The sequence below is a fragment of the Myotis lucifugus genome, unplaced genomic scaffold (assembly GCF_000147115.1).
Source record: "Myotis lucifugus unplaced genomic scaffold, Myoluc2.0 scaffold_333, whole genome shotgun sequence".
NCBI lineage: Eukaryota > Metazoa > Chordata > Mammalia > Chiroptera > Vespertilionidae > Myotis > Myotis lucifugus.
In genome coordinates, this window is record NW_005871381.1 from 947513 (window position 1) to 966252 (window position 18740).

General features: G+C 49.8%; 1 protein-coding gene across 1 annotated transcript in view; it reads right to left on the minus strand.

Annotated features, from left to right (window-relative positions):
• DOCK2 (dedicator of cytokinesis 2) overlaps positions 1 to 18740 on the minus strand; it is a gene marked incomplete at its 5' end in the record, with an annotated part of 352195 nt that overhangs the window by 81351 nt on the left and 252104 nt on the right. The window contains 3 exon segments of the mRNA XM_023764503.1: positions 8663 to 8721; positions 8811 to 8911; positions 17098 to 17176. Of these exon segments, the coding sequence (XP_023620271.1) occupies positions 8663 to 8721; positions 8811 to 8911; positions 17098 to 17176 (239 nt within the window).

Here is an 18740-nt window from a genome sequence, read left to right on the forward strand (position 1 = left end):
CTAATACAGATTGTGATAAGGGAGTGCAAACTCATTTTTGGGGGGAAAAAATCCTCATTCAACAGACACCTGCTGCTATATTTGAAAAAGAAGGAAAGAAAGGGAATTGGTGAGAGGGTCTTTTTCATATAATGGAAGTGGAATCTCACTGGGACCAGATGCCAATTAGAAAAGGCTTTTTAAAATGCCAATAAGCCAGCGGGATAAATGCGAACGCCGAGCTGCGCAGGCTGGGGAAAGACGCGGCGATGAGGCACAGGAGCTTCGGGGGGGTGGGTGGGTGGAAGGCAGGCCTGTGTCCTCCGGCCTCGGGACAATCTCTGAGGTGGCCTCTTCTATCGCCCCTCTCAGGAGGAGAAGGTGAGAATGAATGCCAAGGGTCTGAGGGCACTGAGATGATCTTGCAAAATAGGAAGAAAGAAGAAAGGCTAAATGAAAGGGAGGGGAGGAGAGAGGGGGGAGACCACCGGGACCTCGTGAGAATGGAGTTGGGCAAGTCACCGGCCGCATGAGGGATGGGACAGAAGGGACAATCCAGCTGAGAGTATAGGGCTCTCTGGTCCTGGCACAGCCTTGGAAATGAGCAGGAAGGAGGGCAACTAGGATCCCTGGATTTCCCAGTGCTGCGGCCTCCTGAGGACTCTGAAAGAAAGCTGGGCTGGTCAGCCAAGGTCATGCATTCAGCTCAAACAGGGAGGGAAGAACCCAGATCCCTGGTCCCTCAGCACTGCTTGGAGATGGGCAGTCAGCTCTCTCTCATCGCCCAGAACGTGCCCTGCCCCAGGCCCTGCAGAAGCTGAGCCCCACAATCTGGTGTCTGTTGAATGAGGATTCCGCCCCTGCCTCTCTATGGCTGTGTGGGCTCCATGGCTGTGTGGGCTCCTCCGTGGCTGTGTGGGCTCCATGGCTGTGTGGGCTCCTCCGTGGCTGTGTGGGCCCCATGGCTGTGTGGGCCCCATGGCTGTGTGGGCTCCGTGGCTGTGTGGGTCCCATGGCTGTGTGGGCTTCATGGCTGTGTGGGCTCCTCCGTGGCTGTGTGGGCCCCATGGCTGTGTGGGCTCCGTGGCTGTGTGGGCCCCATGGCTGTGTGGGCTCTGTGGCTGTGTGGGCCCCATGGCTGTGTGGGCTCCGTGGCTGTGTGGGCCCCATGGCTGTGTGGGCCCCATGGCTGTGTGGGCCCCATGGCTGTGTGGGCTCCGTGGCTGTGTGGGCTCCATGGCTGTGTGGGCCCCATGGCTGTGTGGGCCCCATGGCTGTGTGGCATGCCTGTGGGTTACCTTCCCTGAGCCTCTGTTATCTCATCTGTGAAATGCAGGTACTAATATTCCCTGCCTGGTAGAATTGTTGAGAAGCTTAAAAGACTTAATATAAACAAGGGCTTTGCATGGCGCCTGCTCGTTAGAGAGGCTCCATAGTGTCCACACTGGCTGTGATGATGATCTTGGTGACTGTCAGTGCCGTGAGCTCAGCCTGTGCTGGGCTCTGGGAAAGCATGAAAGACATGCGCCAGCCTCCTGGAGCCGGCTGCGGCTTTTCATGAACTTCCAGGCCAGTCAGTCTCTTTGTTCCCCTCTGGGGTAAAGAGCTGGCCCGGGGAGAGGGTCAGGATAGATGTATCTTGCCTCCCATGGCTGACATTCACAACCCTGCAACCCCTCTCTATCCATCTAAATACTTTATAATCTGTCCTGAAAGGCAGGTGCAAAGCCTCAATCTGTCATGTTGACCCACAGTTTACACCTTCCATGGTCTGCTGCTCTCAGCATGGGCCCTGCAGGCAATGCTCCCTCTCCGCTGCCTACCTCGTTCTCTCCCCTGCCTGCCCTCCCTCCATTGACTCCCACTCCTCTGGCACACACTCATCCAACTTGGGCCCGCACACACACCCTCCTCTGTTCACCATACTCTGCCCTCCCTCTCCCTGACCCCATCCCCCTGTGAACCTACTCCCCACAGGGCCCCCTCCCCACAGGTAAATCCTACTATTGTACAAGGTCATTCTAGCCCATATGGAAGCCACCAGTCACATGTGTATTTTGAGTCCAAGTTGAGATGTGCTATAAGAATATAAAACCAACTAGATTTCAAAGAACGAGTACTAGGGATAAAAAGGTAATATCTCAATAATGCCTGTGTTGATTATATGTTAAAATAATAATACTTTGGGAAATGGGGTTAAATAAAATATATTATTAATATTAATTTCACTCTTTCTCTTTTACTTTTTAAAAATGTGGACACTAGAGCATTTAAATTTAGATGGTGGCTCACATTCTAGTTCCATGGGGTGGTGCTAGTCTGGAGCACAGGGCTCGCCTCTTCCTCAGGGAGGCCATCTTCGGCGCACTCGCTGGGTGTGGGGGGGTGTCCTTTATAGACTCTCTGGGTGCCCCACGCTTCTGCTCTACAGTTATTTCCCATTTGCAACCATCATTCAATAGCTCTGCAATGAGTGTGTCACATTCAGCATGACCATCATGAGTCCCTGAACCTCTCACCCGTTTTCAGTAGTAGCCTGCACCACTGGCACAGTGCCTGGCATTTAGAGGCACGTGTGTTAGTTTCTTGTTGCTGCTGCCGTGAATCACCACACACTTAGTGGCTTAACACAACACAAATTTGTTACCCTATTAGAGGCCCGGTGCATGAAATTTGTGCACGGGTAGGGTCCCTAGGCCTGGCCAGCAATCAGGGCCAATTGGGGCCTTCCAGCTGCCAGCCGGGGGTCTTCCTTTGTTCTACGCCAACCCCTAGTGGTCAGCGCATGTCATAGCAAGCGATCGAACTCCCCATCTCTTGGTTGAACTCCCGAGGGGACACTTTGCATATTAGGCTTTTATATATACAGAATACTTCTGGAGAGCAGAAGTCAGAAATGAGTTTCACTAGGCTGAAATCAAAGTACAATCAGGGTTGAGTTCCTTCTGGAGGGTCTTAGGGAGGACCGGTTTCCTTCCGTTCCAGCTTCAGAGGCCACCTACATTCCTTGGCTTATGACCCCTTCCTCCCTCTTCAAAGCTGGCAATGTAACTTCTTAAAACCTCTCCTGCCTCCCCTGCCTCCCTTTTTAACTTATAAGAACTCTGTAATTGTATTGGTTGTACCTTGATAGTCCAGGATACTCTCACCATCGGCAAGAACCTTAATCTAACCAGGCCTGAAAAATCCACTTTGCCACTTAAGGTAATATATGCACAGGTTCCGGAGATTAGGGCATGGATCTCTTTGGGGAGCTATTATTCTACATACCACAGTGCTCAGTTTTTGTTCACAAGTGAATAAATGAATGAATGGGTAGATGGATAGATAGATTGATAGATAGATAATAGATAGATAGATGCTTCTCTAATCCCATTTCCTATTTCTTCCCAGCAGCTTCTTCCCAACCCCAGGAAGCCATGCTTGCTTAGGCTGGTTGCTCTCCTGAAATGCCTGCCCTTTCCCTCTTTCTTTTGGTCCTGACATGGGCCACTTAGGGGTCTAACTCACGAGTCCTTTATCCCTCCTTATTGTCCTGACGTATCTCCCATTTGCCTGAACTCCTGAGCTTTGACCACATATTTCACCTTCAAGAACATACTCTTGGTTTGACCTTTAATTCTTAGTTTGTTCTACTTGTAGCTCTAGATGGTGGCTCTTCCTGGCGGGACAGGGACTGCACCTCATACTTCTCCAACTCTCCCGCCCTACCCTGGAGTTTAGTGCCACGCTGGGTGCTCTGTAGATGCTTAAAAAGTAATGACCCAGTTGCTCTCACAGCTGTGCCAGGAGCAACCTCCCACAAGTGAGGCCATGACACCAGCCGCTGGAGTTTGTTAACACAGTTGCCGGATGTTAATGTGGGGTGAATGTGGGGTGTTCAAGTGCAAAGTCATTTGGACAAAATGTGCATTGCTTTACCCCAAGCAGAAACAAATGTTAGGATGCTACATTCTCAGAGAAAGTACATTGCATTTGGCATCTTCCCAGGACCCAAAACCACAAATGGCATTAACCCTTTAGTGGCAGGTCCCGGAGGAACATGTGGTCCTTCTCCCCGTCAAGTCTTCCCTGCACCTACCATATCTCACAAAAGTACACACACACACACACACACACACACGCACGCACGCACGCCCTTAGTCTAGACTTTCCCCTGAAGAATGTTAAATAATCTTCAAGCCTGAGATTATTGTTGCAATTAGCTATCTCCTAATCACAGGCTTGCTCAAATCTTTCCTGATGAGAAGAAGAAGAGGATCATACTGATGATCATGGTGATGATGCCCTGATTGCTTTGGGTATTAAAACGAAATTGAAAACTTAACATGCGTTATGATCTACTCATTATCAGGAGTCTCTGAAAAACATGGTAAGTTTGCTACTGCACAGCCTTTGAAAATAATATGCATATTCTGAAATAAAATTCCTGTCAGAGCATTGGACTTGAGGTCAAGGCTCTTTCTGCTCAGCTGAGTCAGTGATTTGTTGTTGACCTTGGGAATGTCCTTGTGCCTCTCTGGGCCTCAGTGACCTCCCCTGGAAAGTCGGGTTGAATGAGAGGATGTGGCAGTGACGCAGGAACAGACGTCTGAGTACCGTGGCTAAACGAGTGAGCGCTGCTTTGGTGCTTCCTCCGGAGCTGCTCCTCCACCTTTATCACATGACCTTGTCTTTGGGGCTTTAAGGGGACACTGCACATACAGGCGTCTTTGGGCAAAAGAACGTGTTGTGCTCATTGAATTTGTCCCACTCCCTTTTGTCTTAACTGGAAAAAAAATGTCTTCCTGAAGCCCCAGCAGGTGTGTTTCTGCTGATTCTCATCAGCCGGAGCTGGGTCACCCGGCGTCGCCTGCTAGAGGACATCATTAACCGAGCAAATTGTGATGGTGAAAGATTGGGGCTCAGGTAGCCAGGGAGAAGGGAGAGAAGCTGTGGTGCGGGCACTCAGTGTTGGCCACAGACAGCTTCTGAGCTCCACCCTGTCTGGGCTTCTCCGGAATTGCACCTGGAAACCTGTCATTACCCAAGGCCGTGTTCTCACTGCACCCGCCCCCAGTGCACACAGGGATTCGTCCTGGTTTGGATTAGCAGGTTCAGCTCATTAGCATGCCCAGAGGAAGATGCTAATGCCAGGGTGGCGTGGCGTGGGCGTGGGTGTGGGCGTGGGGAGCCATCCATTCACCCCGCCTTTCTGTTCTCTTGTCCCCGAGGGAAACGGGCAGGGAGGAGCTGCCAGGTAACTAATGAGCAACAGGCAAACCCCTTCAGGCTGATGATGTATTTTCCTCTTCCTGGGAGGCCAGGCCAGGAGGGAAGGTGGGTGGCCTTGTCTGTAAAAGCAGCCTTTGCTCGTGTCTTCTGCAGTGGACATCGGCGGCTTTGTCTGACCTCTCATAAGCGGGGAAACGTCTTATTTTGAGAAACTCTGCCTCCCTCAATGGATGTGGGTTTGGTGGGAGCAGCAATGGAGAGGCCAGCCAAGGAATGGAGTCCCCTGGAGACTGGATCCTTGGCAGAGATGCAGGAATGGAACATCCTGAAGGCAAAGTCACCACCTGCCCCGTCCTTCATAGCCTGGTTCTCCTCATCCTTCCCATAAGTAAGGATCCAGGCAGCCTCAGCCAGTGTCTGGTTCTTGCAACCCCCAAACCCTGACAAGTATGTCTTGTCATTGCATTATTCATCCTGCAGGGGTTCGCAAGCAGCAAGGAGTCTGTGATGCTTCAGGACAAACACTCGGGCCAGCGTGCTTGTCCGCGTCCCCTCTAATCCGCTCTGTGACCTTGGCCGCACCTCTCTCTCCCTCTGAGCCTCCGCTTCCTCACTGGGAAAATGCTGGGTTAGACCACAACTGTAGCTTCAAACTATTATCTGAAGTGCTTCGGGATTTCTCCCCAGAAAATCCTCAGGGGCCACGTGGGGAGCTCAGGAGCCGCCTATTACAACGGCTGTGGGGCCGGACCCCACTTCAATGACAATAGCTCAGCTTCCATCCAATTTACATACTGAGCATGAAATATTTTTTATTGGTCCTGGGCTAAAAATAAACGTTTGAAAAATGCTGGACAATATGATCTCTAAAGGGCCCTTCCAGCTCTGATATTCTGTGATTCTAAGCAGGTGGAATATTTGGTAACATCTTTTCATTCATCAGCATAATTGGGAGCGCAGGAAAGCCTGCCAAAACACCCTCTATATCTAAATAAAATCTTGTGTGTGCAAAACAACGACAATGAAGGACATTCAGGGAAGAGCAGGCTGTGTAGAGAGCTGCAGACGAACAAAGCGCAGGTCCGGGCTTTGCTATTCTGGCAACGCCAGGGGTGTGGGTCTGGGGAACGAAGCCCACCAGGGCTTTACCTAGTCTTTGCTGCTGTAGCAAAAATGCAAACTCATGTGCAAACCAAATCTGGGCCCCGTGTTTCGCTGGGCACATTCAAGGTTTTAAAGACTTTCAATTAGTTATCAATATTCATACATTGGAAAATGCATTTTAAAATCCCGGTCCCTGGCTTCTTCTGACAAACTAGAAGCTGTGACAACATCAGCCCGGCATTCTAATGGGACAGCAATCAGCAGAGCCCGGCAGACGGCCCCTTCCGGCTGGTGCACCTGCTTCACTCTGCTCCCTGCCCAGCTGCGCCTCCCCAGACCCCTGACCCTGACTGAGCCCAGGTGCTGGCGACCAGGTAGGCCTGCACTTGTATTATGCTTTTCTGTGTGTGTGTGTGTGTGTGTTTTTTCCCTAACGCAGAATAATGGTAAATAAAACATAAAATAGTTCTTATATCCCTGTCCTTATCCAACATGGAGAAACAAAAGATAAATTGAGAAAGGCTTGCTCCTCTAAAAAACCAGGGCAGAGATGGTATTTCTTTATGACAGTGGTTTTCAAATAGGAGGAGTTTTATGGGCGTGCACGTGCACACAGACACACACACACACACACACACAGCCCACCCCCCTCCCCGGGAAAATCTGGCAATGTCCAGAGACGTTTGTGATTGTCACAACTGGGGAACTGCTGTTGGGATCTAGTGGGGAGAGGTCAGGGATGCTATTGCATATCCTACAATGCACAGGGCAGCCCCTACAACAAGGATTTCTCCAACCACGAATGCTGACAGCACCCTGTTTTGTGGATTCCTGATGGTTTACATCCCCTGCCCCTTCACACTTTTACATCACCTGCCAGGGCCCTGCCCTTCGGGTTCTGGTGACCTAGGCCTGCACTGATGATGAAGGAGCCAGGACGGGAAAATGATTTCTGTCCTGATGGGGCAAGAGTGAAAATGATGATGACCATTCTGACATAGGTGTGGCCTCCATGAGTTCATTCTCTCCATTCTTGCTCTTAGGAGCCTCATACGCACCCTGAGAGGAGAAGCCATTCCCCCAGCTCAGGCCCAGGGTCACTTAGTCCCCTTGTTTTGAGCCTCATAGCTTGTAAATGACAGGGCAAGGCCCAGGGCAGACATGTGACGGTGTGTTCTGGGCCCGGTTCCCAGCTCTCCCTTTCATCTTATGAGCCGATCCACAGCCCTCCTGTTCTCAGTGTGTGCTCTCAGCCCGAGTCCAATGCTGCCAGCACAGAAGCCAGCCTGATCATCTGCCCCCTGTGCTTCCCCTGCAACTGAACTTGCTGGAAAGGGCAAGAAACTGCTGTCCAGGAAGCAGACGGGGACTGGAAGACACTAAGATGTCTGGGGAAGCAACAAGCAAGGTCAGGGAGGTAACTTAAGTTGAATCCAAGAGATGGGCACAGTCCCTGCCAGTGTCTCAAGTGAAGAGGGTCATCATCCAAGCCTCAGGCAGAGCAATGCAGCAGTGGAGAGTCAAGGATTCCAAACATCAGGGGCGGAAATGCCTCATTACTCATTACTATTCATCCATCCATCCATCCATCCGTCCATCCATCCCTCCCTTTGCCCTCTCAGCACATATTAATGGAGCTCAGGCCTCGAGCAAGGTTTGTGGCCCTCATCCTCGTGGGAGCAAAACCAAGCTCTGGGATTTGCAGCTGTTTGATGTCAAGCGTGTTACTTCCCACTCTGAGTTTCCTGATCAATACGAGGAGGAGGAAGTTTTCCATCTTGCAGGAGGTAATGTGAGGATTAAAAAAGATCACCTTAGCACAGGCCTGCCTCAGACTCTCAATAAATGTCTCCCCGAGTCCATCGCCCTCCTTCCTCCCACGGGTACCGCTCAGCTCATACATGGTTCCTGTAGCTCAGTGAGGCAAGGACAGCCTCTGGGGCCACCTTCCAGCTCTTCCACAGAACCAATTCTCCCCCATGAGGTGGGGCATCTTTTTGGACCAGAACATCACATGAGAAGCGGATGCAGGACGGCCCACCAATCAGCAGGAAGCAGTCGAGTGATGGACAGGGACGTGAGTTCCCACAGCAGTCCTGCCCTTCCTCCTTTTTATAAATCCAAATTTGACACCTTAACCCCTGACGGGTACCAAGCAGAAGCAGATCCACAGCTGTTTGGGGTGGGAGGTGGGGGTGGGGACCCACTCTCATCAGACACTCGTGGAGGACCGGGGGTTATGTACAGTGATAAAGTGTTATTTCAAGATCCCACTGCTGACACCCCTGTGGCCCTCTAACAGATGGCCTTCAAGAAGGTGCGCGGCAGGTGCAGATGTGTCTGTCTGGAAGCGGGGGCTACTCACCAAGCTTGTACCACATATCGCGGATGGAGAAGCCAATTAGCCGTCGCATGTCCCCGTACCTAGGAGGAACCAAAAAAGTCTGCTTCAGGCTCCGTCTCAGAGATCCCCATGCAACTCCCCCTTTGGGAGATCCAAACATGCAACCTACTTATTCAGGATTTTGTTGTACTTGGCGTGTGAGAACTGCTCCAGCTGCAGGGAATCCTGGGTGATAAAAGCCACCGCCAGATGAAAATAGTTATTCCACAGCTGCAAATGAAAGAGGAGAGAGCCGTCATGGAGAGGGTCTGAAGTGGGAAGGCAGATTCAGTGCTGGGGGATGTGAATAATTTATAAGGATGGCGGAAGACAGAAGCAGAACCAGTTTAATTCTGTGCACTGCAATTTTCTAACTGGCACTGACTCTGAAATTAACATCCCGGCCAAAGCGAGGACAATGGATGGACATCTCCAGGGCCGACCATGTCCCCCGTTGACAATAGGACTTGGGCAAGGAGAAGGATTTTAGGGATGCTTTCTGTTTTGCTGCATTCTGTGTTTTGTTTTGGGTTTTTTGGGGTACAAATAACTGGCCCCAGCTGGGTGTCTTGGTGAGCTGGCTGCTCTGCCTGTGTATTAGAGGGTGGTGAGGGATACGTATCTCAGGGACTCCCCGCCTCTCTGGAAGTCCTCCCGAAATTAACCCGACAGCTCCCAGGACCAGCCAGCAGCCCACTCTGTCTTAGAATAGTTTGTCTTCTCCTCACTCTTAGTTCAATGTTTTCAAAATGTGGCCCCAGACAGCAGCATCACCTGGAAACTTGCTAGAAATGCAGATTCCCTGGCCCCACTCAGACCCCCTGAATCAGACCCCCAGACGCTGTGTGTTTACAAGCTTTCCGGGTGAGTCTGATGCTCCGTGGAGTTCCAGAATCACCAAGGACCCAGCTTAGATAGAGGCTTGTCATAGTTTTAACATTCACATGACCTGTTGGTGGTAAATGCAAGGGCTAATACTAGCTCCTGGTGAAACAGACAACCAGTTCAGTGCATGGCACGTGCTCCAGTACCACAGTGACAGAGGCATTGACACAGGCCACAGAACCTGAGAGATAGAGACCCAAACAAAGGCGTTGGTGAGCCTCAGTGAGCCCGTCTGCAAAAGGGGTACCCACTGCGGAGGGCTGCAGTGAAGACCACACGACATGATGAATTTAAAGGGCTAGAATATCAGAAAAGAGCTCAAAAGCACTTGTTAGCCTTATTGACCTTTTCATTATTCTAGTGATTCCTTTGGTACCAAAGCACATAGCACAGCCCAGCTCCTGAGGTACTCAAGGGCAATGATTACAGACGTTAAGGCCCTGCATGGAGGCGGTGGAGGACAGCTTTGCTGGACAAAGCCCACCCACTTTCAGCCTGTGAGCACTGCACAGCAAGAGAACAGGTGACCGGCTAGAGAAATCACCTGCCATTAAGACCTTAATTCTTAATTCCAAGAAGTTCAGATGCTAAGACTAAGTAAAAGTCACCTCTACCCTTGATAATAGTCATATTGCTGCCCAGAGTGTTGCTTTCAAATGGGCATGTGGTTCCAGTTTCAGAAAGAAGCAAGACAATGCTCCGTTTTTACCGCGGCCAGGCCCTTTCCCATGCCCCCTCCTTCTAGCTCTCAATAATGGGTAGCTGTTATTAGTCCCATTTTACAGATGAGGAGACTGAGGCAAAGCCAGGATTTGAACCCAGGCTTTCTGATTGATATCCATGGCTCTCTCCACACACCTCATAGTCAGTCAAAAAATAACATATATTTATTGAATACCAATGTGCCAGATGTTATCATCACATGAGGGTAGGGCAGGGGTCACACAGACTGCAGACCCTGCCCGCATGCTGCTCAGATTCTGTTGAGGGGATGTGCTTTCTTTATTGAAACCTTACCTCCCAGAGTTCAAAAGACCAAGCCACTCCCGGGGTGCAGTGAGGTGACCTGCTGGCTTGTGGCTCCCATAAAATCAACTCTCCACAGACAGGTCCGAGGACCTTTTAAAAGAAGTTGGATCCGACCACTCCCTTCCTCAAAGTCCTGAAAATGCTTCCCCATAACCCTTAGAAGCAGATCCCACACCCCGTGTTTCCACAGTAACCCCACTTATCTAAACTCGCAGTGCAGGTCGGGTCTCCGGGGACTCCTCAGACTGTCTTTCCTCCCGGCGCCCCGTGATTTGCAGGTTTTGAATGTGCTGATTTGGTCTGCTGAGCCCGGAGCTCACACTTCCTCCCATTTAAGACCAGGATGTGAAACAGAAAGCCAGGAAAAGGACAACCTGGTCACAGGACGTGGAAAGGGTCATTGGAAGGTGAGAAATTTCTGACGTTAGGGAATTTCATCAGAATAATCAGAAGAGAATAGGAAGCTGATAGATGACAAAGTAAGTTGAATTGCTGTTGCTTTTGAGAGCAATTCCAGAAATGCCCCCCTCCCCCATATTTGGCAACAGGAGACATGTTAGATCCAATTGCACCTCTTGCTCCCCTGTCTTCCACCTGACTTAGTCCTTCAGAAATGCTTTCTGTCACCCCATTCCTGACTTCCTTTTTGAAAACTGAAGTATAATTCACATATGATAATATTCCCTTGTTAAAGTATATAATTTAGTGGGTTTTAGTATATTCACAAGGTAGTACAACTGCCATCTCCATCTAATTTTAGAACATTTTCATCACCCCAAAAAGATACTTCCTACCTACCAGCAGTCACTCGCCTTGCTGCCTCCCCCTCAGGCCTGGAGACCAGGGACCACTTTCCTTCTCTGCTTAGTCCAATATTTCCTAGATGCGTGACTCTTCACTCAGCCTAATGTTTCCAAGGTTCACCCATGTGGTCACATGTGTCGGTACTTCATTTCTTTTTGTTGCTGAAATTCTTCTGTCATAAGGATGCACCATGTTTTTGTTTTGTTATCCGTCCATCCACTGGCGGGCGTTGGGTTGTTCCCACCTCTTGGCTATTATGAATAGCGCAGCTACGAGCATCTACATGTAAGTTTCTGTGTAGAGGTGGGTACATACTTAGGAGTGGACCTGACTTTCTTCTGCTTTCCTCCTTGAAGACCTTTGTGGACCATGAGACCCTAGATCCAGAGCCTCCTCTTCTTAGTGGATCAGAGAAGGTGCCCTGGGCACCTCACCACAGCCCCTGCCAGAGGGCTCCACGGGACTGACTTTGGAACTGAGGAAGGTGGCCATGGCTAGTGGCTCTGTGCAAGGCCCTGAGTGGTGAGCAGAGGCCACAACTAGATGGTGCTTGGCACTCAGGGGGCCTCCTCAGCCCCGAACCTTCCCCTACTTTGCTTCCGAAGAACAGGACCAAGTGCACCGACCTGGCTTTTCGGGCCCCACTCGTTTCCCAGTATTTCTGCCCTCAACAGACTGCCTTTTTCCGAGGGCTGGTCTGCTCAGGCCCCACGGACTCCTTGGCTTTGCTCACTGTGGTGCTCATACCCACAGCATCGAAGTCCTGTTCTTTCTTCAAATCCCGGTTCAAGACCCACTTCCTTCAGGAAGCTTCCCAGATGGCCGACATCTGCGTGCCCAGTCCCTGCTGAACTGAGTAGCACTCAGTGTCTGCAACCGCAGAGCGGGGCCCTCTGTTCCGCACCTCACTTCCCCTGAGGCGGGAGCACAGGCATCAGTGCCTCACGGACAAGGGTGTGGGTGCCAGGGCTAGCTCTCACTGGCGGGGTGGTCTTTGCTGTACTGGACCTTCCTGAGCCTCGTTTTCCTAACCTATGAAGTGGGAAGCAGAATGGTAACGACCATAAAAAACTGTTATAAGCGCTGATGAGATAACATGAGCACGAAGGCATCCGGCACAGCCTTGGCGCCTGGCAAACGCTCAGTGAATGGCATGGTGGCACTGGCGGGGGCACTGACTGAAGAGTATGTATATGTATGGCCCTGTCTTTTCTAACTGAAGGCTCCATAGATACCCAGAGTCCTGCCTTCCACTTATTTGTATCCTTTATGACATACTCAGCACAACAGTTTGAATACAGCTGGGTTCCAGAAAATATGTATTTATTGATCATTGTATTGTTAGAGAAATTCTCCAGTCGTTTCAAAGGGTCTCAGATTTTTCTTTCCTCCTTTGCCTCAAGCTGCCTGGTGGCATTTCTACTAAGTACCCAGCTCGGCTGGTTCGGAGAAGCCAGAGGGGCTTCTGCAAAACACACGGCTCCCTTTTCCAGGGGGAGGAGATTTTTGATTAGGAATTAAATATTTTGAAATCATAGGACAACAGAAGCATAGAGCTGGAATAAATTTAAGGGTTATCTGATCCAAGGCCCTTATTTCACAGATGTAAAGCAGTAAAACCCAGCCAAAATCATACTGTAACCCGAATTTAGTTATTTTTAATTGACTCTTAAAAATTATAGAATACACACATCGTAAAAAAATTAAATGGTAGAAAATATTAAATAATAAGATATTTCCACCCTACCATGCTTGGACCTTTGTCTAATTTCCCAGAAGAAAATCTTAACAATTTCCTGGCTATCCTTCCAAAAATTATTTATATATAAACAATGTATGTATAGACATCTTTTCTAATATCTGTGGTGCTTTGCTAGTTTCTCATAAATCTCTCTTGCAGATGTTTGCATATTAGCATATTCAGATCTGCTCTGTTCTGGTTTATTGCTGCATGGCGTTCTGTTTAAGGATGCACTTCCATTTTAACCAATTCCTTCCACTGTAGACATTCAGCTTGACTCCACCTTTTCCCCTGTTAGCATCAGAGCTGTAGCCGACATCCTTGTTTCTGCATCTCTGTGCAGGAGAGACTGTAATGCAGCCTCCATGGCTGGAGCTGCAAGTGTGAAGACACAGGGCCTCTGTGTTGCTTTTTGTTGCTTTTATCCTTTGTTTTCACAGATCCTCTCGGGCAATTCCCAGCTCCATTGTCACCAGCAAGTTTCCTTATGGCTGGAAGCCTTGGTTTTCTCACCTGGAACATGAGGCTAATAGTACCCAAAGGGGGTGGTCATAGGGACTAAATGAGGAAGGCTCTGCCTGGCAAACTCCTACTCAGTCTTGCAATCTCAGTTCAAACACCCCTTCCTGGGAAGCCTCCCCAGGTCTCCCAGGCTAAAGGAGATCCGCCTGCCATTCGCCCTCATCACGCCCTGTTCATGGGGTTTACGACATATTTTAAGGGGAACTAATTATGTCCTGTCTCCACGGCTGGATGCAAGCACCATGCAGGCAAGAACCTCATCTGTCTATTCACTCTTCTATTTCCAGCGTCTAGTGTTGTGTCTGACCCAGCGTGTACTCAGGGAACAGGGTATCTCCCCCCAAAAATGTATGCAGGCACTTGAATAATGATAAGGGCACTGTGTATTAAAATACATTTCATTTCAAAAGTGAGCTATCAGCTGTTAAAGTTTTTTGGGGGGACACTTGTGTTTGCTGAATGAGTTCATTAACGAGCCCCCCTCTGTAGGCATTGTTGTTAGTCCTCCCGAGAAACTCCGATTTTGTATTGTTATCCCCCACCTTAGGGAGCAGGGACCCACGGCTGCAGAATGGTGAGGCTGGCATCTGAGCCCACGTTCGTCTCACTCCAGCACTTAATTCTTTAACCACTGTTCTCCTCCCTCAGTTTCCTTTACCCTTTGCTGTTGGTTAAGGTTTTTCCTGGTTCATCTGGAATTTTACAGCAGAGAGGGCAAGGAGTTTTGATCCTATAAGCTTCTTTCTAATGGCCTTGAATTATTCTTTACCCCAAATTCCAACTGGGGGTGGTGGGGGCGGGAAGTGCACGGCATATGATGCTGCTGAAATGCAATGGGCGTGCCCTCTTCTGAGCTGCAAAGGCGCAACTGCCTGGACCATTCTGGGGATACCGTGGACTCTGGGAGTGGGAGTTTCTAGACATGGACTCTAGCTAGGGATATCGGGCCAGAGGCTCTCTGGGGCCCTCAAGCCCTCAAGCTGAAGCAGGCAGGGCCGAAGAAACCATCCCCAGCCTGTGACCATCTTTCTGCTTGGTGGAGCTGTCCCTCGTCCCACCATCCCACCGTCCCACCGTAGGCCTCTAGGCAGGCGGCGCTGTGGGCCTCTTCTAGGCTTCGGTGAGTGCTCCCTCTATGTGTGTGTTCCCTCTTGCACTTTTTTTTTTTTTTTTTTTTACCATTACTGGTTACATTTTCATTATAAAGACCAAGCCTGCCTCATTCCTCCTCTAATGGCTGGGAATATCCCAGAAGCTTCATTTTACGGCTTCTCAGTACAGGTTCAAAAATGATCCAAGGTGGTCCAGTGCCCAGAGCTAATCCAGAAATGCCTCAAGGCCAAGGCTGGAATTGCCAAACTCAGAGCCAATTAGAGCTTCCCAAGGAGAGAGAGGGATCTTAGTGGCATTCAGACAGCTGCCTAAGGCAGAAGCAATTTTCCTGGGACCAAAGAGCACATCCGAGGTGTAACCACGGATTCCTGGGCCAATCAGAGTTTCCTACATGGAGGGTCCAGTCCTACAGCCAGTTGTCATACAGCTGCCTGTCCCTGGGCCAGCAAGCGCTAACCAGGGCAGACAGTGTTTCTAGAGCTAAACAGAGCTGTCTGGTAGAGGCACAGGCACCTGCTCCTAAGAGACAGTGCAGAGGAGTGAAAGGGCTTGGCTTTACAGAGAGGCCTGACTCCCAGCCACCCCACTGAGTGGTCAGATGACCTTTAACAGAAAAGCCAACCACTTTTCTGAAACTCAGTTTATTCACTAATAAAATGGGTATATCCCAACCTAATGGGGTTATAATGAGCATCAAAATGCCCTAAGTAGGTGCGTAGTAAAAGTTAGTCACCTCTTTCCAAGGCTTGGCTGCTAGAAGATGGATTTACAGCCTCCTATCAAGACTCCGCAATCCTGGAGGGCAAGGCTGTGCTCTGCTTTGCTTTCAAATCCCTCAAAGCAATAGCTTAGACCCATGACTATCAGTCCTACACAAAACCATTATTTGTTTGATCTGTTTTAATTACAGGTCTTCCCTGACCAGGCAAATGGATGGGAAGGCCAGGGCCCAGCACCCTGAGCAGGGCCCAGAGATGCAAACTATTTTGGCCCCAGCAGAAGACATCATTGCTGTAACTCTCTGGTCTTGTCACCTACAGAGTGGCCCCACAGAGCTTCTCGCTCTTTGCCCTTTGAATCAGAAAGCCACCGTTCTGGAAAAGACACGGGGGACCATCTCATTGCACCTGCCCCTCCTCTGGACAGCGGCTGCCAGGGCTGGCAGGGCCCAGTGATGGATGCTGTTCCTGCCGATATCAAATGCATAATTAATGAAACCAGGAGAAGGAGACGAGGCGTGTTCCAGGCAGGGTACAGAGAACAAATCCGCTCCACAGGGGGCGAGGAGAACATGGGCTGAGCAGGACACAGATAAGGTTGGAAAATGGCCCTGTTCTTGAGTACTTATCAATAAATATCTACGGAAGTCTCGTTAGAAAAAAGAGACATCCCATGTTGTAGTGCTGGCCACTTTCCAGCGCTACAAAATCTTGTGGGGTTGACCGCTCTAGGCGATGTTGTGGTGACCAGAAAGATGCCTCCCTCCAGTCCTGCTTACTGAGAACTGACATATGAGTTCCCAGACCCGACACATTCAGAACCATCATCACCATCACCATCAACGTGATACCAATGAGCATAATTATAATGAGCGACTATAATAGCTACCATGTTCCTGGCACTGTTTTAAGAACTTTCAGTGACTTAATTCACGTAATCCTCTCCACACGCCAATGAGGTAGCTACGATTAGCATCATAATTTGATGCGGAGGCAACTGAGACACAGAGAGGTCAAGTCATTTGCCTAAAGTCACACAGCTCATAATCTCAAAGGATCCAGGTATGAAACCCCCACTTCTCTGGGCATCTCTTGCATCTCCAGCCAGAGGTAGCAACATGGACTTTTCCACAGGCTTTGGGAGTTGGCTCTTCTTGCCTGCGTTTTGAGGAGATGTCACTGTGCTAGCCCCAGGGACATGCTCTAAGGGGCTGTGTCTCACGGAGGCCCCAGGTCCTGTCTGAGCACAAGTGACTTCTGGAGGAATCGGGAGTCACACAGATGTACTGAGAGCTTTATATTTCAGTGTCTATGAGTGAATAGAAGAGTAAGAAAACGTGATCCATCTTTAGAAGGTGGTGCCCACTCTGACAAATGAAGCAGTGCAAGTCTCCTTACCACAAGATCCATTATGCAGTCACATTTGCATAAGCTGCTCAGTTATTGACTATTTAATCAGGGGCCTGATTCCAAACCCTGAGTACTTCCCTCCCTGCCACACCCCTCTGAGGCAGCCCCAGAGACGTGGCATACCCGTGTGTGTACTGGGATGTGTCTGATGAAGCAACCAGCCCAAGATGCCCACTCAGGTGCCAACTACTCACCTGGAACTCAAAGTTCGTGTGTTCCAGGAACTTCTGGTTCATGATTTCCGCAAACTTGTTGATGGCTCTCAGGAAGACCCTGGAGGAGGAGAGAAGGTCATCAGGCCATCTGAGTCCTCTATCTCAGGCAACCCTCCCCTCCCCCAAAGATCCCTCAGAGAGCGTCCTGACCCAAGGGAGTGGTCAGCCGACCCACTCACCACCTGCTCACACTGTAGACCGGGGGCCATGTTTGCCTTGCAAGAACTCAAAGACCATCTGTTTGACTTCCGTTAGTAAATTTGTACTAGTATTGCCTTTTGTTTAAACTACTACATGCCTAGGGCAGAAAATTCATGCCATCCAGAAAGATAGGGAGAGAAACGGCCCCCTCCCTAAACAAACAGAAACACAACACCGAATCCGAATCCTATCTATCATCTAAAGTAAACCATCGTTGGCGTTTTGATGAATGCAATCTCAGAGGTCTCCCCAGACTCTATGCACAACTGATATTTTACAGATACCGTTTTGATGAATGGGGTTAAACGATAAATGCTGTTTCACAGCCTGTCTTTTTCACTCAGCAATACATTGTGTGTTCCTTTCATGCCAGTGAACTCAGATATATATCATCCCTTTTAATCACTGAAAAGCATTCCATGGTGTGGCTGTGTCGCCGCCCTTTATTTAATCAGTCATTTGCTGTGGGACCTTCCACAGCCTTTTCTATTCCAAGCAGTGTGTCAATGGCCCTATCTGCACACCTTCACCTCCCATCTCCACACCTCTCCTCCAGTCTTCTCCTGAGAGTGGAAATACTGGCCAAAGGCTATGCACACTTAACGTTTTGATGCCTGTTGTCAAATTGTGTTTCTTCTTTTAAATATTTTTTTTAAAAAAATATATTTTTTTATTGATTTCAGAGAGGAAGGAAGAGGGAGAGAGAGAGATGGAAACATCAATGAGAATCATTGACTGGTCGCCTCCTGCATGCCCCCCACTGGGGATGGAGCCCACAACCCAGGCATGTGCCCTTGATCTGAATCGAACCCGGGACCCGTCAGTCCGCAGGCTGACACTCTATCCACTGAGCCAAACCGGCTAGGACAAATTGTGTTTCTTCTTAAATGTCTTCCTCTCCTGCCGAGCCCCACTAACTGGTCCTGCAGCCTCCTGTCTCTTGCCCCTTCCGCCTCAAGAGCTCCTACCAGTCAGCTCCAATCACGCAATGCCCCACCCCATGGCCCCCGCTGCCCACAGGATAAATCCCAGCTCTTTCTCTCAAAGTCAGTGCCCTCCAGGATTGGACCCCAGCCTTCCTTTCTTCCAGATGCATTTCTCACCATTCCCTTGTGCTTCTGATTGTTTTCTGAGTTCCCAGACATGCTCCACCTCTGTATAGAATACCCTCCCCATCTAATCTCCATGGAGCAGGGTCTGCTGCATCCTGTGTCCCTGAAGGACACTCACTGCCACTTCCTTTCCCAGTATTCATCACGGTCTGGGGTCTGGGTGGTTATTTGTGTGGCTCAGTAATGGCCTCCTCCGCTGTGTCTTCCTTGAAATCGTAGCTCCTCTCAGAAGTAACTAACCTCAATCTACATGCCTTGAGTTGCACATGCTATACCCTTAATCGCAGCCCTCTCCCCGGCCCCGGTTGC